The following is an 18,890-nucleotide window of genomic DNA, read 5'->3' as shown; positions in this document are numbered from 1 at the left end:
CATAATCAAGTGAACATGCAAGTTATTGGTCACATCTACACATTATATCTAGGCCTGTATCTGTGTAGAATAAGGTTATTAATGTTAAACTGTTCAGGCGTGCAAATAAAATTACAGGGAGAATTTAGGTTAATCTGAACTGATATTTGAAGACTGCAGCAACAGCTATTGGTTTGAACTCCACCAATGCACATTTTCTATTCTAGGCTGTATATCGAGGTATTCAGCAGGGAGTGTATATTACTATCAATCTTACCATCAGCAGCACAACCCTGTCCAGGTGGAGAAATTACAAAAGGAGCTGAAACGATACTTAACTAGAAAGATTGGCTTTGAGGCGGTCATGAGGATAAGATGCACCAAAGGTCTGAATAGAATCTTTTTTGCACAGTTTATTATTTAAAAATGTTTTATTGGTAATTTTGTTTTTATATAAGCCTGAATGAATAGTTGGCAAATATGTACATGGAAAATCAGGCATTGGGAATCCAACTGCACAGAAGAAAGCAGAATTAGTAGTACTGCACAAAAGAGTGGATCAAGGTGCAGTGGTGTTTAGGATCAGTATCTATGGCTTGCCAAGGCTAGTAATAAGTGCTTCGTTACCATGTACTTCCACAGGCTACTCAAGCAAAAATAAGGAATTCACAATGTAATAGTCCTGCTACGTGGTTTACTTTCAAACCTGTGTGCTGCCCTGTGGTCAAACCAGAAGCCTGATTTTTATTTTTATTTTTTTTTTAATTTTTCATAAGCTGAGAGGATAAAGGGAACTTTTTACTCTCTGGCACCTCCATCTAAAAACTATAAAGAAGCAACAGAAAAGCATTCAAACAGTGCATTGTAACAAGGCTTCTGTACCTTGGGTATAATTGAATTCAACATCATATATTTGTAATAGCGCTGTTGATTAATCACAGTTAACTCACGTGATTAACTTAAAAAAATTAATCGCGATTAATCAGTGTTAATCGGACTATTAAACAATAGAATACCAATTGAAATTTATTAAATATTTTGGGGTTTTTTTTACATTTTCTAATATATTGATTTCAGTTACAAGACAGAATACAAAGTGTACAGTGCTCACTTTATATTTATTTTTTATTACAAATATTTGCATGGTAAAAATGATGAACAAAAGGAATAGTATTTTTCTATTCACCTCATACAAATACTGCAGTGCGATCGATGTCTTTATTGTGAAAATGCAACTTACAAATGTAGATTTTTATTTTATTTTTTTTTTGGTTACATAACTGGGTTTTTTTGTAGTGCAATGTAAAACTTTAGAGCCTACAAGTCCACTCAGTCCTTCTTCTTGTTCAGCCAATCGTTAAGGCAAACAAATTTGTTTACATTTACGGGAGATAATGCTGCTGACTTCTTACTTACAATGTCACCAGAGAGTGAGAACAGGCATTCGCATGGCACTTTTCTAGATGGCATTGCAAGTGCATTCGTAAAACATTCTTCAACCACCACATCCAAAAATATTTAAATAAATGGTTTTCTATTAATCATGCTGTTAAACAATAATCGTGATTAATTTTTTTAATCACTTGACAGTCCTAATTTGTAACCTTTTTAGAACTAAACTACTGGTTCCCAAGGGTAGTGCTTATAAAGAAAGAGTACTTTACTGTGCTGTATATAGTATTTTCCCTTAAATGACTGATCCTATCATATATTCTGAACTAGAAATATCAGCACATTGTGACTTTCAGCCTCAAAGAGTCAAAGAAATTTGAAATGTTTCTAATCTTTGAGCTGACTTGTATTCTGAGTGCTTGGTAACCATTGGTTTTAGTGCATGCTACAAATTAATATGCAACTTGAGATATTTACATTTACTAAAGGAACTGTGTTTTGAAAAGGGTTTGTCCATAATCTAGAAATCAGGGCAACTATGTAATCAGTTCATAGTTTACATTAAATGGCAAAAGTAACAATAAATCAGATTACATGGTTTTTCCTTTCGTAGGTCTTTCCATTCATACCTTCCATGGGAACTTCTTTGTGCGATCAACAGACTTGTTGTCTTTACCCAATGTAAACCCGGATGCAGGATATGCTGTACAAATGTCAGTAGAGGAAAGTCTCACTGACATGCCAGTTGTTTCTTTTCAGTCAGCATTACTGTACACATCCAGCAAAGGTAAGAAATGTAAACAGCATTGGCTGGTAGAATGATACAATATGTTAGCTGCCAATGTGTGTAAATTCTTAAATTTATAATCTAGTTTGCTTGTAGTAAGTAAATAACTTCAACTGCATCTTCATATCCCCAATAAGAGAGGGTAGAGTACTAACACCTTAGCACGCTCGTTCCTCCTCTCTTGTTAGTGATAGTGGTTATTCATTATTCAGCAGCTGCATTTCAGGGCCTTACAGATTTTCTGAAAAACTTGCTCTGATCTGAAATGGGCAATTTTAGCTCAGAAATAAATTGGCCAAAGAGATTAAATTGGCTGCTTAACAGGTGTTCATTTAAAATAATTGTGTGACAAGTTAATGGTGCATTAAATCAGTTTTATAAGTTATTTATCTGAAATATAGACTAATTGCTTTTGGTAAGTTGAGCAAAAAAGATATTCTTAAATAAATTGACTTAAAAAAATTAGTTACTGCAAATTTTACTGTACAGACTTCATTTTTGGTACATTTGTGATTTTCTCCCCACTTCCACCAAAACACAGCTTAGGTAATGGTGTGGAAAATGCCATTTGGCGACTACACAGATTTATTTTCTCCCTATAGGTGAAAGAAGGATTCGAGTCCACACTATGTGTTTACCTGTTGTTACAACACTGAGTGATGTCTATCTGGGGGCTGATGTACAAGCTATTACAGGGTTATTAGCCAATATGGGTAAGCCTTACGCTCTGATGTACATGTGTAAAATATCTAAAACTTTTGAGGAATAATCCTTTGAGAAGCAAGATTACAAGGGAAGTATCCTACCTTCTGAATGGTTGAAGGCACTTTGCCATATGACTTACAGTGACCCTGGGTGTGAAGATATCAGTACAACTGTATGTTGTCATGTTGTTTGATATGGCTTTAGAATTCTGCACATCAGAAGTTAGAGCAGCAATTAGGACTCTGGGATTTTTTATTCTAGGCTGTACCATTAATGTTCCTATCCCTCTATGCCTCTTGGTGGCACAGTAAAGCTCCATTAATGTGTGTTTGTAACCATCTTAAGATCCTGACATGAGGGGTTATAGAAGTACAAAATAATACATGTCAGTAACTCCTAGAAAAGAAAATTAGCTGTTAAACTTCTCTCTCTCTGCTTTTTAGCTGTGGACCGGTCAGTTTCTGCTAGTTTGAGTGATGCTCGGGATGCCTTGGTGAATGCTGTAATCGATTCCCTGTCGGCTTACCGCTCTTCAGTCCTAAGCATTCAGCAACCTGGTCTGATGGCTCCCTATTCCCTACGACTCTTTCCACTTCATGTACTGGCTCTCTTAAAACAAGTAAGAATGAAAATAAAATCTTTCCAGAGGATATTATTTTTATATTCAGTATGTTAGTCTGAATGATGTATAGGTAAACATTTCTGTGAGATGATATTATCTATGAAGGGTTTTGGCAACGTTTGAAGGGGGGTGATTTCTTCATTGGTTTAGATCCAGTTTAATTAAGACCAGCCATCTTGCCATATACTATCACAGTAATTGAGGTTGTTTGGCATTTAAGATAATAGCCTCTTCTGGTATAAATGGAACAGCTCTGGAACCAACTTCTTGTCTCATTTCTCCAGGCCCTGGATTTGGTGATTTTTTTTTTCCTTTTCTTTCCAGTACCACTGCAAAGCAAGACTTGCTTGTTCACCTTGGTTTTCATTGGGGCCAACTGTAGTAGAAGATGGCTTGGGTGTCTATATCAGCCACCAACAAAGGGTTTTTTTAAGATCTAAGTATGACTGAAGTTACATATGTATAGGCTGTGTTTGTGTACTGTATCTAGAGCTTATGTCAGATGCATTTATCATAAAGCTTGACATTTTTATGAACAATGTAGGGAGGTGGTATAGTTGTGGAGTGTGTCATGACAGAAAGAAGGGGCTTCTGTTCCATGTATAGAGCTGCAGCAGTGTAGGAACGGGAGTATGGTGAAGAATAGCACCAGGGAGGTGGAGCTAGAGGGCAAGAAGCTTGGGTGCCTGGGAGTGCATTGGTATTGAGGCAAAAGTGGGCAGCCAAGAGAGGAAGCAAAGGAAAGCGGGGGCAGGGAGTAATATGGGAAGACTTGCTGTGATTGTCTGATACCCCTGACTGCTAGCCTAGGGAACATGCAGCAATTGCTGTTCAGTGTGGCTTTGAGGAGCTTCACTCTATGTGCTGCTGACAAGGCAAATCTATACACCAATTTAATGTGGGGTGTAGGGAGAGAGCTAAGTGCTAGCCCACAAAGAACTGATCTTTGCTGGCTCGTCTAACAAAGGGGTTTGCAGCATTCCTGAGTCTTGTCTAGAAAACTGAACAATTTCTAAAAATGGCTTTCAGCTGTGGATCCCTCTGAACTAATACAGAAAATGGTTAGTCTTAGGATAGATGGTTTACTCTTTCAGAATGCAGCATGATCAAGACCTGGTGGAATCATCTCATTCACACTTTCTCAAATGATACTAAAAACCCTTGTTAAGTCTATGCTATGGCTGTGTTTATGCTGGGGAGATTTGATCTCTTTAATATAGACAAAGTCAAACACTTGAATGGTTTTCAGTACTTGTTTGGGATGGGGTCCTGCTTCAGCAACAGTTGAGCTGCTTTGTGTCTGTAAGCCAATGGAGTGCATTTACCATTAAGTCAGAACACCTCTGACAGAGATGTGCATTAGAGTCAAAGGATTAAGCATAACAAGTCTTTGGATTGCGGCTTTAAAGTATTGTTATGTAGCTTCTTGAGACAAAGTAATAAGCATAATTTTATTAAAAATCCATCTTAATATGCCATCATTCCAACTCCACTCTTCAGAACGTGTTCTACAGACATAGGACTAACATATATTACAGTATGTTATGTCAGTGGTTCCAGAATCCAAAGAGACACTGCTTGAGTGATTAGTCACAAAGTTGTTTGCATATAAGTAATATACAAAACTTGCTTTGAGCACAGATACTCAGTTAAGAAATGCAGATAAATTAAGTGTGTGTGTGGGGGGGTTCATTGTAGTAATCAAGACTTTATTATATTTTTAGATCAAAATATTTAAGGCTAAATTTTCATGTGGGACTCAAAATATTTCTTAATGTAGGTAATCAAAAGCAGATGTAGGCAATATACCTATTGTTTTATAAACATCTTGAATATGTGATACTCTGCCTAGTGCTTTTCACTTGTTGACTTTGAATTAATAACAAATTAAAATATTTCAAATACTGGTTTTATTCACAGAAAGCATTCCAGACTGGGACAAATATCCGTTTAGATGAGCGTATTTTTACTATGTGTCAAGTGAAAAACCAGCCCCTAATTTACCTCATGCTTATGACCCATCCCAATCTGTACAGAGTTGACAATCTCACAGATGAGGTATGATTTCTTTTTACTTATTACACTGGTTCTGTGGTTGCTTGGTTCCAAAGATCTTTATTTGAAGTGAAGAATATGTATTGGATAGAAAACCCTTTAAATAAGAACTGTATTCTTCAAGGTATGTAGTCTGAGAGCTCACAGCCAGTCACAAAGTTAAAAGTTTTGAAGATACATCAAAGCAACTTACCCAATATAGGCAAACTGATGGAACAATTCCTTGGCACTCGAATTAAGTCACATCACATGAATCATGCATGTGTGTGTGACTGTTAAGGAATTATTATAAAGACTGCCGCACTAAATTGCCACTCCATGTAATCCAGACTTATTCTAAATCAAGTTTTGCAGCAATAACTTGGAAGCAATACAGGCATGAATTATAAGTCATGAGATGAGGAGGGGTAGTTCCAGTGTTGGATTGCATTTCAGACTAAGCTGAAGTGTGTAAAAGTTTACAAATACTGTAAACCATACGTACATATAAGATGTTGCTCCATTATTTTCCAGGTTGTCTGTTAGGGGTGGTATAGATGGGCTCTGGAGGGAACATGTGGCTAACACCCCACTCTAGACACAATGTGGATTGGATTCTATAGACAATCATTCTGAAAAATGTAGCTGGCATTCTAATTTGAAAATAGTCTATTACACTACAAAGCACATCCCATTAAAAGGGGATATGCTGCAGCAGGGATGATGTTTTTCATAGTGGTGGTCAACTTCCTTTTTAAAATAAGTCCTGTCATTAGTTCCATGAACCAGTATGTGTAGGAATTAGTGCAGGCAGACTAATTCTGTACATCCAGACTTCGAAGCCTGCAGATTTTTGAAGCTCACATAATTGTATGAAGTTTTCAGAAGAGAATCAATTTCATTAAGACAAAATAAAGACTGCTTTTTTTTATAATAAAGTATATGTTATATCTGAATTTTAACAATATAAAAGTCAGACAGCAACAGATGATGCACTTGGGGGCAAGAGGGTATAATTTGTCCTTAATTGGTTTTTACTAATAAAAATGCATTCCACTTGAATATTTCTCATTCCTGTCTGCCTCTCTTATCTATGTATCTAGAGGCACACTTACATGGTAGCAATTTTTCTCTTTAGGGAGCCCTCAACATCAATGATAAAACAATACCTCAGCCACCCATTCTCCAGCTGTCTGTGGAGAAGCTGAGTAGGGATGGTGCTTATCTTATGGATGCTGGCTCTGTAAGTTAAAATTTTATATGACCTTTTGGGTTTTTCTGAAGACTACTGAGCACTTTAGATATACAGAAGAGTATAAGGGTGTATGTATTGCATAGATTAATGCTATTGTTATTGAACTGTCTTTTAGGTAATGTTTATCTGGATTGGAAAGAATTGTGGACAGAATTTTATCAGCCAAGTCCTTGGAGTTCCAAGTTATGCATCAATACCACAGAATATGGTAAATGCTTGCTTTGGTCTTAAATAGGACAAGTAACTTTTTAAATTATAATCTATCACCTGTATAAGCTCAAGAGCCTTTCAGAATTGTAGCTGATCGTAATTAATTACAGTTTCAGGAAAAGCTCGCTTCCCCCATCATATGACACTCTTCCGTAGGTTACCCACTTAAAATGATCTTAATCCAGCTCACTCACTATGAAACCGCAATAAGCAGAAGTTGATAACCATCAGTTAGATCCAGTAAAAGTCTGAGCAGATTGAGAATATTGGGACCAGGAAGGAGAGTGGGTTAGCTCACCAGCCCTCAATTGCTGGAAAATTCAAATCCTAGTTTAGGTCACAAGTGAAAATGAATCTGTTAATGTAGTCCCAGTTGTGACAGCCAAAAGCCACTATTCAGTTTGGCACAGTTGATAGTTTGTTCAAGGATGATCTGACACTGAAATTGCAGTGGTATGTGAAACAGCTTCATACTCACTGTGCCTACTTTATGCCTGATTATGATGCTTGACCCTTTTCATTAACACTAAATTAACTCTGTCTCCTAAAGACAGAGTATGTTATATTATATATTAATGATAACCTTTGTCTAATAGACGCATCTTCCAGACCTTGAAACAGCTGAATCTACCAGAACAATAGCTTTTATCTCTTGGCTGAGAGAGCAAAGGCCATTCTTCCCTATACTGTATATAATAAGGTAAGTTCTTTTTGACAGCTCTAATACACAAATATGCATAGTCAAGCATGCATGCATGCATAGTCATGTTTGCCACTGTAGTGACATATTTTATACTGCAGAGCCCTCACACAAGATTTGTAAGAGTTGTGCCTACTGTGAATTGTAAATGCTTGAAAACCTGACATGTGATTTTAACTTTACTTGTTTTGTCATCTTTTAATTTGTGGAGGTTTGATGCTTTCTCAGGGCATCCAGAACTGTAAGTCACCTTATTACCCTTCTGTCTCAGCAAGAGATTTATTGGTGCTATACTGTGTGACCGCTTCCTGCCACCCCTGTCTGCTAGATAGCCAAACAGACTCCTCAGGACTCTGCCAGTCCAGACTTTGCCTTGCAGGTTAACTCTTGGTGTACTTTAGTTCCTGAATCCCCTGGAAGAGTGTTCCTCTGCAGCATCCAGGCTTTGTCACTGTATGGCCACAGAAATACCAAGTCCGCTGTCTCCAAAGAGACAGAATACACACCAGGCTGTTAGCTCAACTGAGGATGCACACCTTACTTTAATATAATAGTACTGAGATTAATTTATAATAAAACAAGACTAACTGATACTAAGGAGAGATAATAGAAACAGAAAATGGTTACAAATAAACAAAAGAATAACCTGCTTCTAAAAGTCTACATATAACCATAACAGGCTTCAAGCTTTGTTCTCACCTACAATTGCTTTTCAGCATCACCAACCCACATAGTTGGGGATCCACCATTCATAGCTGCAAAGAGCACTGACCTCTTTGTTCCCTCAGTGATGGATAACAAGATGCCCTCTTGCTTTTCTTTATATTCCCCAATGTTAATTGTCTTTGTCTCAAGAATCAGGATGACTCCCTGGGCTTCAGTCTTTTCCTGAGTGCTAACACCATGCTCTTCCTCATCCTCCTGATAACTGGTGTTTACTGCAGATACAGATAAATTGCCCATTGTCTGTGGCATCCCCATGCTCAGTTTTACATTATAGACAAATCAATATTCTCTGAGTGATGGTCCCTATCTGTATTCCACATGTTGGGTGCTCATTTCAGGGAGGTCCAAAATACAGTTGAGGACCTCCCCTTTGATGAGCAAGTTGTTCCACGAGAAGATGGATGAATTCCTTCATGTGCTGAAGGACTCTACAGGCACACTATGGTCCCTTGGTATATACACCCCAGCTCTGAAACACAAGCAGCAGAGACAACCATTCCGTCTGACCTTACCTGGCCTAATACCAATGCCAGCAGGACGTGCCACTTAGGTGGCACCTCTTGCAACAGCCACACTTCCCTGCCTCCCCCACAACTAATTCTTTGACCCTTTCCCAGCAGCACCCAAAACCTCAGTTTTGACTTGCATGTCGACCCCTAAACCTTCCCCGATGCCACCACAGTGCCTCATATAGTCTATGGGGGCCATATTGCCCTATTTCCTCACAATTGGGACAGGATCACCACGGATAGTTGGATACTGGAGAACATTCACCATGGATACTCCATAGAATTCCTCTTGTTCCCACATCTTTGGTATCTCCAGCCCCCCTCCCTCCCGCCCTTGGACTTCTCTTGGGGATCCATCCCATCAATGCATTCTCCAAAAAGAAGAAGAAAATCTGCACATTGAAAGGGCCATAGAGCCTATCCCACCTCAATGCAAGGGAAGAGGCTTCTACTTACCATACTTTCTCATCCCGAAGAAGGATGCCGTGCACTGTCCCCGTCTAGATCTTCAGGTGATAAATACTTTTTCAGAAAGCCCAAATTCTGTACGGTAACGCTGGCATTGATTATTCCCTCCCTCCCCCAGGAAGCTGGTTTACAGCTCACAACATGGACACTTACTTCGATGTAGACAGTTACCTGCCCCACTACAAGTTTCTCCATTTTCGGGTAGGACACCAACACTATCGGTTTCAGGTCCTCTCGTTTGGTATATTGACAGCGCCACGAGTGTTCACAAAGGTCTTTGCTGTGGTAGCAGTTCAAATGCGCCGCCTCTGCTACTCAGTATACCCCCTACCTTAACAACTGTCTCCTCGTGGTGCTTATCGTGCCAGGAAGTAGCCGCCACGATCCTCACCCTTTGCATACTATTGGCATCTCTAGGTATTTGTGTCAGCAAGGAAAAGTCGGTATTGATATCTACACAGATTATACTTTCTCGGAGCACGTCTTGATTCCATTGCAGCGAGAGGTGTCCTCCTGGTAGACTGCTTTGCAACACTTATGTCCATCATTGTGGACCTGCATCATAGACCTCATACCATGGTCTGCCACACACACACACTCTCTCTCTCTCCCCCTCCTTGGCCATGTGTTGCCTCCAAGTGTAGCTGCTCTCCATCTACAGAAGCAACACAGACCATATGTTGGCCAGAATCATAGTTCCCTGGACCGTGGTGGGCCAGTCCTCCCAAGGTCATCATCAGCACCCCGTTCGCCCCTTCCATACCACAGGTCACCATCACAACAGATGCCTCCCTCACGGGTTGGAAAGCCCACCTGGACCACCACATGGCCTATGGAGTGTGGATGCCATGGGAGGGCAGGATGTACATAAATGTGCTAGAGCTCCATGCAGTCTGTTCAGTGTGTAAGACCTTTCTCCCGCTAATTCAGCCCCTCCACATTCAACTTTTCTCAAACAACATCACAGCAGTGGTGTACATCAACAAGCGGAGTGGCGCCAAGTCTTCCTCCCTCTGCCCTGAGTCCGTCCGCCTTTGGAACTGGTGCATCAAAAACAACTTAATGTTTCAAGTCACATACCTCTTAGGCACCCAGAATTGCCTGGCCCACACGCTCAGCAGAACACTACTTCAGTCACGAGTGAGAGCTACATAATGCCACGCTATAGAATCTCTTCGAGAGCTGGGGCACCCATCTGTGGAACCTGTTTGCCACTCTGAAGAACCAGAAGCTGCCCCTCTCTTGTTCCAGAGGAGCAATAGGGAAGAATTTGTGGGGCGACGTTCTCCTCCTCCCCTGGAAGAAGACTTTGTTACTCCTTTCCTCCCTTTCCCCTCCTGCTGCAAGTACTATGCAAGATTCGTTGGGACAGAGCCACTGTGATGGTCATAGCCCCATTCTGGCCCCGTCAGTTCTGGTTTACAGACCTCCTCAGATTCTCCACCTGAACGCCGCTCCGCCTTCACACTCTCCTGGATCTACTCTCACAAGATCAGGGGAGAATCCAGCATCCCAGTCCAAGCCCTCTTCACTTCACAGCCTGGTATTCGGATGAGGATTGAGGATAGACCAGGCATGCTCCACGTTGGTGTGGCAAATCTTTATCCAGAGCGCCAGAGAGAATCCACCAAGGCATGCTACTGAGCAAAACAGAGATGGTTCACAGTATGGGCTCAATGTGACCATCACTCACTGAGTGTGGTATCTATACCAGGCAACCTAGACTACCTTCTTGCCCTCAAATGTCCGGCCTAGTCATCAACTCTACAGGGCAGCACCTGGCAGCAATCAGTGTCTTTCTCTACCCTTCCCCCCACAGCGAACTGCACATCAGCGTTTACGCATCCCACCACTGTCCACTTCATTAAAGGTTTACTCAACATTTTTCCACCAGTTCTGAAGCCCACATCTCTATGGGACCTTAATCTCATCATCTCTGCCCTCCCAAAGCCACCCTTTGAACTACTGGCAACATGCTCACTCTCCCACCTTTTGATGAAAGTCATATTCATGGTAGCCAGAACCTCAGCCAGGCAGGTCAGTGAACTAGGTGCCATGATGGCAGATCACCCACCCTCCCACATTATAATACCACAAGGACAAGGTGTCTCTATGGCTCCACCCTAAACTCCTCCCAAAGGCACTGTCAGAATTCTACCTAAGCCAGTGCATCCACCTATCTGTTTTCTGCCCCAAACCGCACACCTCCCCCACTAACAGGGTCCTACAATCCCTCCATGTCTGCTATGCACTGGTTTTCTATCTTCACAGTACTCAATCCTTTCGCACATTGCTGAACAGTCCAAGGGTCAAGCCCTCCCCTCCAAACCAATCTCCAAATGGGTCTCGGAGCATCTGTGAATGTTACAAACAATCTGGCGTACCCCCGCCTGATGGAGTCACAGCTCACTCTACGTGAGCGCAACCTACCACATCAGCTTCACTGGCAGATGTGTCCTGGCAAGACCTAAGTTGTGCAGCTATCTGGCACTCTGTCCACACGTTCATAACGCAATACGCTATTGCACAAGCGGCAGTAGGCTAGGCTGTACTGCAGACCGTGCTAACATTGGCATCCTCACACCCACCTCTGCACTGCTCACTGCTGTCAAGTTACCCATGTGTTGAATACACATAGGGACCATCACTCGAAGGAGGCGGAGAGGTTACTTGCCTGTAACTGAAGCTTCTTCAAGATATATGTGGTCCCTATCTGTCTTCCAGTACCTGCCCTTTATCCCCTCTGCTTTGGACTCCGTTCCAAGACGGCAAGAGGGAGACTGGAGAGGCACTACCTATTATACCTTTGGCTGGGTAATGAGGGGATGCACCACACACGTGCTGGTCAGTGGACACTGCTAAGAAATACTTCAGGATTCAGGTGCATGGCACGCCTGTCTACTCACGTGTACAATACAGATAGGGACCGCCCATCTCAAAGAACCTCCAGTTACAGGCAAGTAACTTCCTCTTCCTTTGTCTGGGACAATTTGTTTATCAAGTCTGCCCCCAAAACATTTTAGGATCATATTTCCAGCACACATGATCTCTACACACCATCCGTACAAACATCACAGCGAGATTAACCACCATGTCACCAGCTCTCATTTGATACTACACATGACACTCTTTACATATAAATACTATGATAATAATGTATAAAGTGTCAGACTTGATGGGAGTTTACAGAAGAGTGGGCCCTCTGCCAGTTGGTATTGTGGGGTCCTTACGTTATAAATGTAACCAGGTTGCCTGTGTTTAACATCAGACATTTTAGTGAATTAAATGTGAACGTTATCCAGCAATATTGTGTAATGAACGATTGTGAGGCCTACAATACTGGCCGTTCATTTACACTTCACCACTTAAATAGCTTTCAAAATAGCTAGTTCAGCCTATAACTTTAAAAATACAGTGCTGTAGAGATTCGTGAATGTTTCATTTCACTCCGTCATTTTATTTCTATTTCCAAGGGATGAAAGTCCACTGAAATCAAGTTTCCTACAGAACATGATAGAAGACAGAACAGAATCTGCCTTATCATACTATGAGTTCCTCCTGCATATACAGCAGCAAGTGAATAAATGAACCACTGGGTTGTATGGCTCGCTTGCTTAGCGAAAATTTCTGCAGTAAAGAACACTTGTGCTTGTAATATCTTTTGTTAAGTTTGTGGCCTGGTGCAGTTGATGAGAAGTTCTCACTGTGATTTCAACAAAATAAAGCAAATAAAGGACCACAACTGAGGATCATTTGTGCAACCACATAATATTGTATGTTTAAAAATCAAAATATATTTGAAGAGGTTGGGGATCTTTAATTTGCTGCAAATTATGCTTTTACTGTAAGCAGTTGCAGCATGAAGTACATTTGCAAAGGCAATATTGAAGGAGTGAAATACATTTTGTAAAATGGAGTTTTGTTCAAAATGTATATTTCTGTAACTTTTAGTTTTGCGTTTTTTTTTGTTTTTTGTTTTGCTGCTAGATTTAAAACCTCAATATGATTGAGTTGCAGGGAAATTATATTGTCTTTATGATACAGTATATCCACTGATTAAAGACTGAAAATTTATTTTAAAAAAGAGAGCTCCCTGGTACACTTAAAGTAGCAATGAAACAATTCATTGTGAAATGAACAAATTTTTGAAAAAAAAATTATGAAAATTTTAGGATGTAATGTTCTAGAAATGGTTATGTTGGATAGGTCTAAAGGTAGCTTAAACTGGCCTGGCTGGATTGAGATAGTCTGAAGTAATTTTTAAAAAGCTTTCAAATGCATCAATGTTCTTGTACCTGAAAGGCAAAGTTGGCATAGCATACTGTGTAAACTGAAAACTGTAATCAAGTGATCTGGCAGCAAAAATGGGCTAAGACTTTCACTGAGCCTTGTGTTTGTAGTTAAAAATAATGAGTTTGGTCTTGTCTTGATAGTTCATTAAATGGCAGGAATGGGGAAAAGAAGGCAAAGCATAAAACCACCTGATCCTTTCTGTGTGTTACATTAGATAGATTTCTGCTCTAAATGTTAGGCCCATAACATTTTTTGTGAAATGAGGCTGTGGTAGCATTTCAACCTTTAATTTATCAATATATTTTAGAGACAGTACTGAATATTTTGTTTGACATCTAAAACTGAATTCAAGCAGAAGTAATAATTTTGCTCTGGAAATAAATGGAAAAACATATTGGTAGGAAGTGTTTTATAGTTCAGTGAATATATTTAAAGTTCTCACAAATCTTTTTGATTGAAGCTTTGTAACAAGCCTAATTCCAGGGCCATGTGTGCACACAATATACATGTTTTAATTTAACTGACAGACCTGCAAGTGCTACGAATGAAACATGGAAATTGGATTTACAGAAAGCTGGTATTCTTAAATGTAAGATGTGTAAAGTACATGAAATTAAAGTATATCGGTTGGGGAGCAATCTGTCGATGACAGGCTGTTTCTCTTTATGTTGCTAGTTGATTGCTGCCCCTTATATGCCCGTGGAAAAAATGTTTTCTACTTTATTTTGCTTTTCGTTCATATTAATGCTCATACACTTACAGCAGACTTGCAAAAATCTCCCTGTTGGGGTCAAGTAACTTTTAATTGATGAGTAAAAGGTAGGAAAGTAGATATTGTGCCTAGGCTAGTAAACTTGTGAAGGTTTTGCAAAGCGGATTTAACAGGATCTGGTAGGATCACGGTTTCTGCAGCCATTCGTCTGCTTCTGCTCCAGTTACAATATAATTGACTGAAAGGAGTTAGCTCAATGCAGGGGAGAAGCAGCTGTTTCTTCATAGAAACATCTTGTGAAATTTGAGCACAAACGAGCTACTATCATTCTGTGCTGATTTGTGATGTTTTCAAAAGAGCATTTTGGAACAGATTTACTTCTTCCAAAGGTGATTTAAACACCCTGCCTGCTGTGTCTACATGACTAGTGGAAATGTATTTCCCAAAAGTTTTTTTATAAGATTGTGCATTATTTTCAAAGTGAAAAAATATAGTAAGTATATAGGGGAAAATTGTTTTAAAATTTACTAAATTACTTTATTTCTAGCTTCACTCACATTTAGATCCTAAATTTTATTTCTTAAATGAGAATCAGTCATTCAGACAACCACAGTTTTATTAAGTGGTAACTCGCTCCAGGCACATGATGATAAAATGTACCGACTAGGATGTTGGAAATCATCCATGCATCTCACAACAGACCCAAAGCCTTTGTTTTTTCTTACTGTCACCACATACTTTGTCATTATATTCCATAAAGTTACATTTTTAAAGATAGTGTCTGTTTCAGAGAGAGCGTCACTTGCTTTATGTAAACCAGGATAACAGCTATGAATGTCAGTCTACATGCCAATATAGTAACTAACAACATTTCAAGTTAGGATCCCTAATATTTTTCTCTGTGAAACTTATGAATGAGCGAGCAAATGACCCCATTTGAAGTAGAATGCTTTTGGAATGTCCGTATTGTATTTAAGAAATATTCTGCAATATTGAATGTGTAGTTTCAATTCCATGCAGTGGGGGACAAAACCTGCTGCTTCAATTCGTATTACTCTTACATCATTGCAGAACACACCAGTGTGTAAACTGCCTTTGCCACACTTCTCACTGTATTACAAACGTCAAGAATAACTTGTTTATTTTAAGATCTTAAACAGGGAAGGGTGGTCCTGGTTGTTCTATCTTAGTGTGACAACCCCACCACAGCACATGTACTCTATTTTTCTAGTTTCTGAGGTTTAACTATTTGTTTGATACATTAATGTTAATTCTGTCAACATCAGTACCATCCATTTTAATTTGTATACATTATCTTTTATAATTTAATATATTTGAGTCTCAGTCTAAACGGACTATTTTGCAATAACTAGAATAAGATTTACATTTCTTTTATTCAGAGTTAATTTCTTAACAATTTATAATCAAAGATGTAGAATGGCTGTTATATAAGGGACCATCAAATGTGATTTTAAGCTTTTGTTCACTATTATGGATGTAATCCTTATAAATTTAATTTTGTAAAGTAGTGTATAATATTGTAATATTAAATCCTTGTTTTCTGAAACTCAGACACAGATCTTCAGCATGAAGTTATAAATCTTGCCCCTTCTGAATCTGAGACAGGATTTACTTGTCCTCCTTTTTACAGTTTGTAATTTTCACTGTTTTATTCCTGTAAAAAGTCATTTGTAACACATGCAAATGCTTATTTTATCTGTGCTAATTTAAAAGATTTGGCTACTCAATAAAACTAATTGAAAGTGCTCACAGAAGTCCATCAGTCCTTTAATAAACAGAAGTGGGATTCCATATTTGATCAATCACTGGGTGACACTTTTATTCCATTGGTTGCATTAGTAACTTCAGTAACAGTAATTGCATTGCTAAAGGAAAAAATTGTAACTTGCTAAAATTGTCAGTTTGTAAATGGTACAAAGATTGGGGGACTTCATATTTCAGGAGGAAAAAATGGAAGCATTTCTGCTATGTAACTGTGATCATTGGCAAAATTTCACTTTGTTACTGCATAGTATTTATTATAAACTTTAAACAAGGAAAAATCAGATTTACTGGCTTTTGCATCCAGGCATTTGGGTGCTTTACTCTAAGAAAAAAATCTACAGTGAGTCAAGTGTTTTTGGGACCTAATTAGTAGCTCCATCTCCAGTGTGCAGCATGATGGCAGAAAAACATAAGTATTGACAAATGCAAAGGTAACATACATAGGAAGGGATAAATTGAACTACTCATACACACAGCTGAGTTCTTAATTACTTATAACCATTCTGAAGAAACAGTTGGTTGTCTTGGACAACTCAATTCGCTGCGGATTGAGCAGCTGTTTCCACTTTTAGGATGTATAAAGAATAGGATAGAAAGTAACACTGAAAATAAGCCATTACATAAATCAATGGTATTCTCACCTGGAATGCTGTATTCAAATGTGGTCAGGTTATTGAGAAAAAAATAGCACAAACAGAACATACACAACTCTTGGGTGGTAGAGAAGAAGGTAAATGGCACATTACTGATCCTCCTGTCTCACAATACAAGAGGCAACTATGAAGGCAACAGATTTAAAAGTAACAAAAAGAAATAATTACAACTGACAAAGGAGTAGGAAAAAATATTGCCTATATGCTGGTCTATTCCATAATCTACTACATCGTCCTCTGAAGCATCTGGTACTGGTCACTGTCTGAGAGATGATAAATAGACTAAATAGATGGTTGATCTGGTATGGGAATTGCTATGTTCCAGAATGGTCAGGACCTGTATTTTATTCCTATCTGCTTCATTAAACCTTTAGCAGCACATGGATCTCTTAATACCAGACTAGGGGATTAGTTGAAGGAAAGAGTCTCATCTTCTTGAGCATTAACATGAGTTCAAAACAGTATTTCAGCTAGGTATTTACTAGAGATGGGACTGCACTGTGAAATTTAGATGTGAATTTTCCTAAAGTTCTGGGGAGTTGGGAGTGAGGTTTGCAACTCAGGCCCACCTCTAGTGAGTTAGCAGCATGAGTTTTCAGGCCCATCACCATGTGTATGTGTGTTAGTTGCGTGAGTTTTGAACTAGGAAAAGAGTCCTTAGTAAATACTATGGTCTAGTTAGCACTCTTGCTTTGGGGTTAAAAGTAGGGTGGATTTTAAGCCCTTTCCTGGGACTTCGTCATATTTAATGTTCCCACTGCTTTTTGGATACATGGGAAATTGCCACAGCCATAAGATACAATCTTTCAAAGGAGATACTGAACATATGTGATGGAACTAAAGATCCCAGGGCACTATGAGAAGAGCTGTAACTCTGCAATTCTTGTCAGCATTTTTCTCCTCTAAGAGCTGTTTTCTAAGTATTCAGCCTTTTGAGATTGTCTGTCTGTATGAACACCAGCAGTGCAGTGTCTGTATACAAACTCACTCCCTTGCAATATACTTTGGTACACTTGGCTATACAATAGTTTACCAGACTAGATTTTACTACATATTTAAAAAGTTCATTTTGCCATCTCTCTAATGAACAGCACCTCATTCTCCTTTCTACAGGGGGTACTTAGGAAAAACTCATTTCTGAATATGAAGGTACAATGGGTAAGTACATTAATAGATAAAAATTATCAATAGCCATAGCTGCTATTCATAGAAAACTTGACCCAAAAATAGGAATAGCAATGAGCTAATTGAGGCATTTCACTTGGCTAAATTTGTCTGGCACATGGGGCGGTAATTGGATTTCTGCAGAAAGTGTTTGATTACACTTGACCTAATACTTTCAAATTAAATATTAGTATAGAGTTCCAGGAATGTTTAGTTGCTTTTACAGCTAGGGAGTTGTAAGCTGTAGAAACTACCATTGCACTCTAATGAATCTAGGCCAATATATAATATCCTTTGCTTTCTATGTTGGCATTAAAATTGCATGGAAGCAAAGTAACTTGTTATGAATTTGTGTTTAGTTCACCAAGAGAAAACAGCTGAGTACAATATCTTATATAGGGAATGGCAAAGCTTTATCAAGTCTTAAATACCTCATGGGTCTGTAAAGAGAACAGTGGTGTGGTGCTAACTGTAAATACAAACATCCAAGAGCAATGCTGTTCAGAACACTAAATTCTGCAGGTTTAGGATTTTGTATAATCAACATTTAATTTCCAGCAGCCCCCTTATTCTAACTCTGGATTTTTTCCTGGCCAGAAATACCTAAGATACTTATCAAGGTCATTTGCTCTAAGACTGCACGTAGCCTGTTGTGTTCCGAATATCTATTCACAAGTATGTAGAAGACCATTTTTCTTTGTGTGCCATCTTTACACTATTGCTATAAATAGATTTTCCTCTCTGAATGTGCATCCTAAAGTCAGATGTAAGATTCGCATAGTCATGTTTTAGTGGGCTGCAAATGTTTCTGCTGGGTGATGAAGTTAGAAATGAACCCTTTGGAGAACTATACTTCATTATGAAGTCTCAACCACACAAGTTAAATTGAAATGTCT

The 18,890-nt window shown here is 39.0% G+C and overlaps 1 protein-coding gene across 6 annotated transcripts in view; it reads left to right on the top strand.

Moving 5' to 3' along the window:
* The window catches only part of SEC24A (SEC24 homolog A, COPII coat complex component), a 51,141-nt gene extending 34,983 nt beyond the window's left edge, over positions 1-16,158 (top strand). For 5 of the 6 annotated variants that reach the window (XM_007053572.4, XM_043521383.1, XM_027825465.3 and 2 more), the window contains 9 exons: positions 207-365; positions 1,985-2,158; positions 2,761-2,871; positions 3,307-3,482; positions 5,406-5,543; positions 6,658-6,762; positions 6,890-6,982; positions 7,581-7,684; positions 12,861-16,158. In XM_007053572.4, coding sequence (XP_007053634.3) covers positions 207-365; positions 1,985-2,158; positions 2,761-2,871; positions 3,307-3,482; positions 5,406-5,543; positions 6,658-6,762; positions 6,890-6,982; positions 7,581-7,684; positions 12,861-12,975 — 1,175 coding nt within the window. In that variant the 3' untranslated portion in view covers positions 12,976-16,158. Of the gene's footprint in view, positions 1-206; positions 366-1,984; positions 2,159-2,760; positions 2,872-3,306; positions 3,483-3,809; positions 3,926-5,405; positions 5,544-6,657; positions 6,763-6,889; positions 6,983-7,580; positions 7,685-12,860 lie in introns of those variants that run through there. The other variant, XR_006283444.1, reaches the window with a different exon arrangement.
* Positions 16,159-18,890: the final 2,732 nt, after the last annotated feature.

Source organism: Chelonia mydas, chromosome 8 (genome assembly GCF_015237465.2).
Source record: "Chelonia mydas isolate rCheMyd1 chromosome 8, rCheMyd1.pri.v2, whole genome shotgun sequence".
Classification (NCBI taxonomy): domain Eukaryota; kingdom Metazoa; phylum Chordata; order Testudines; family Cheloniidae; genus Chelonia; species Chelonia mydas.
This window is presented reverse-complemented; position numbering and strand designations above follow the sequence as displayed.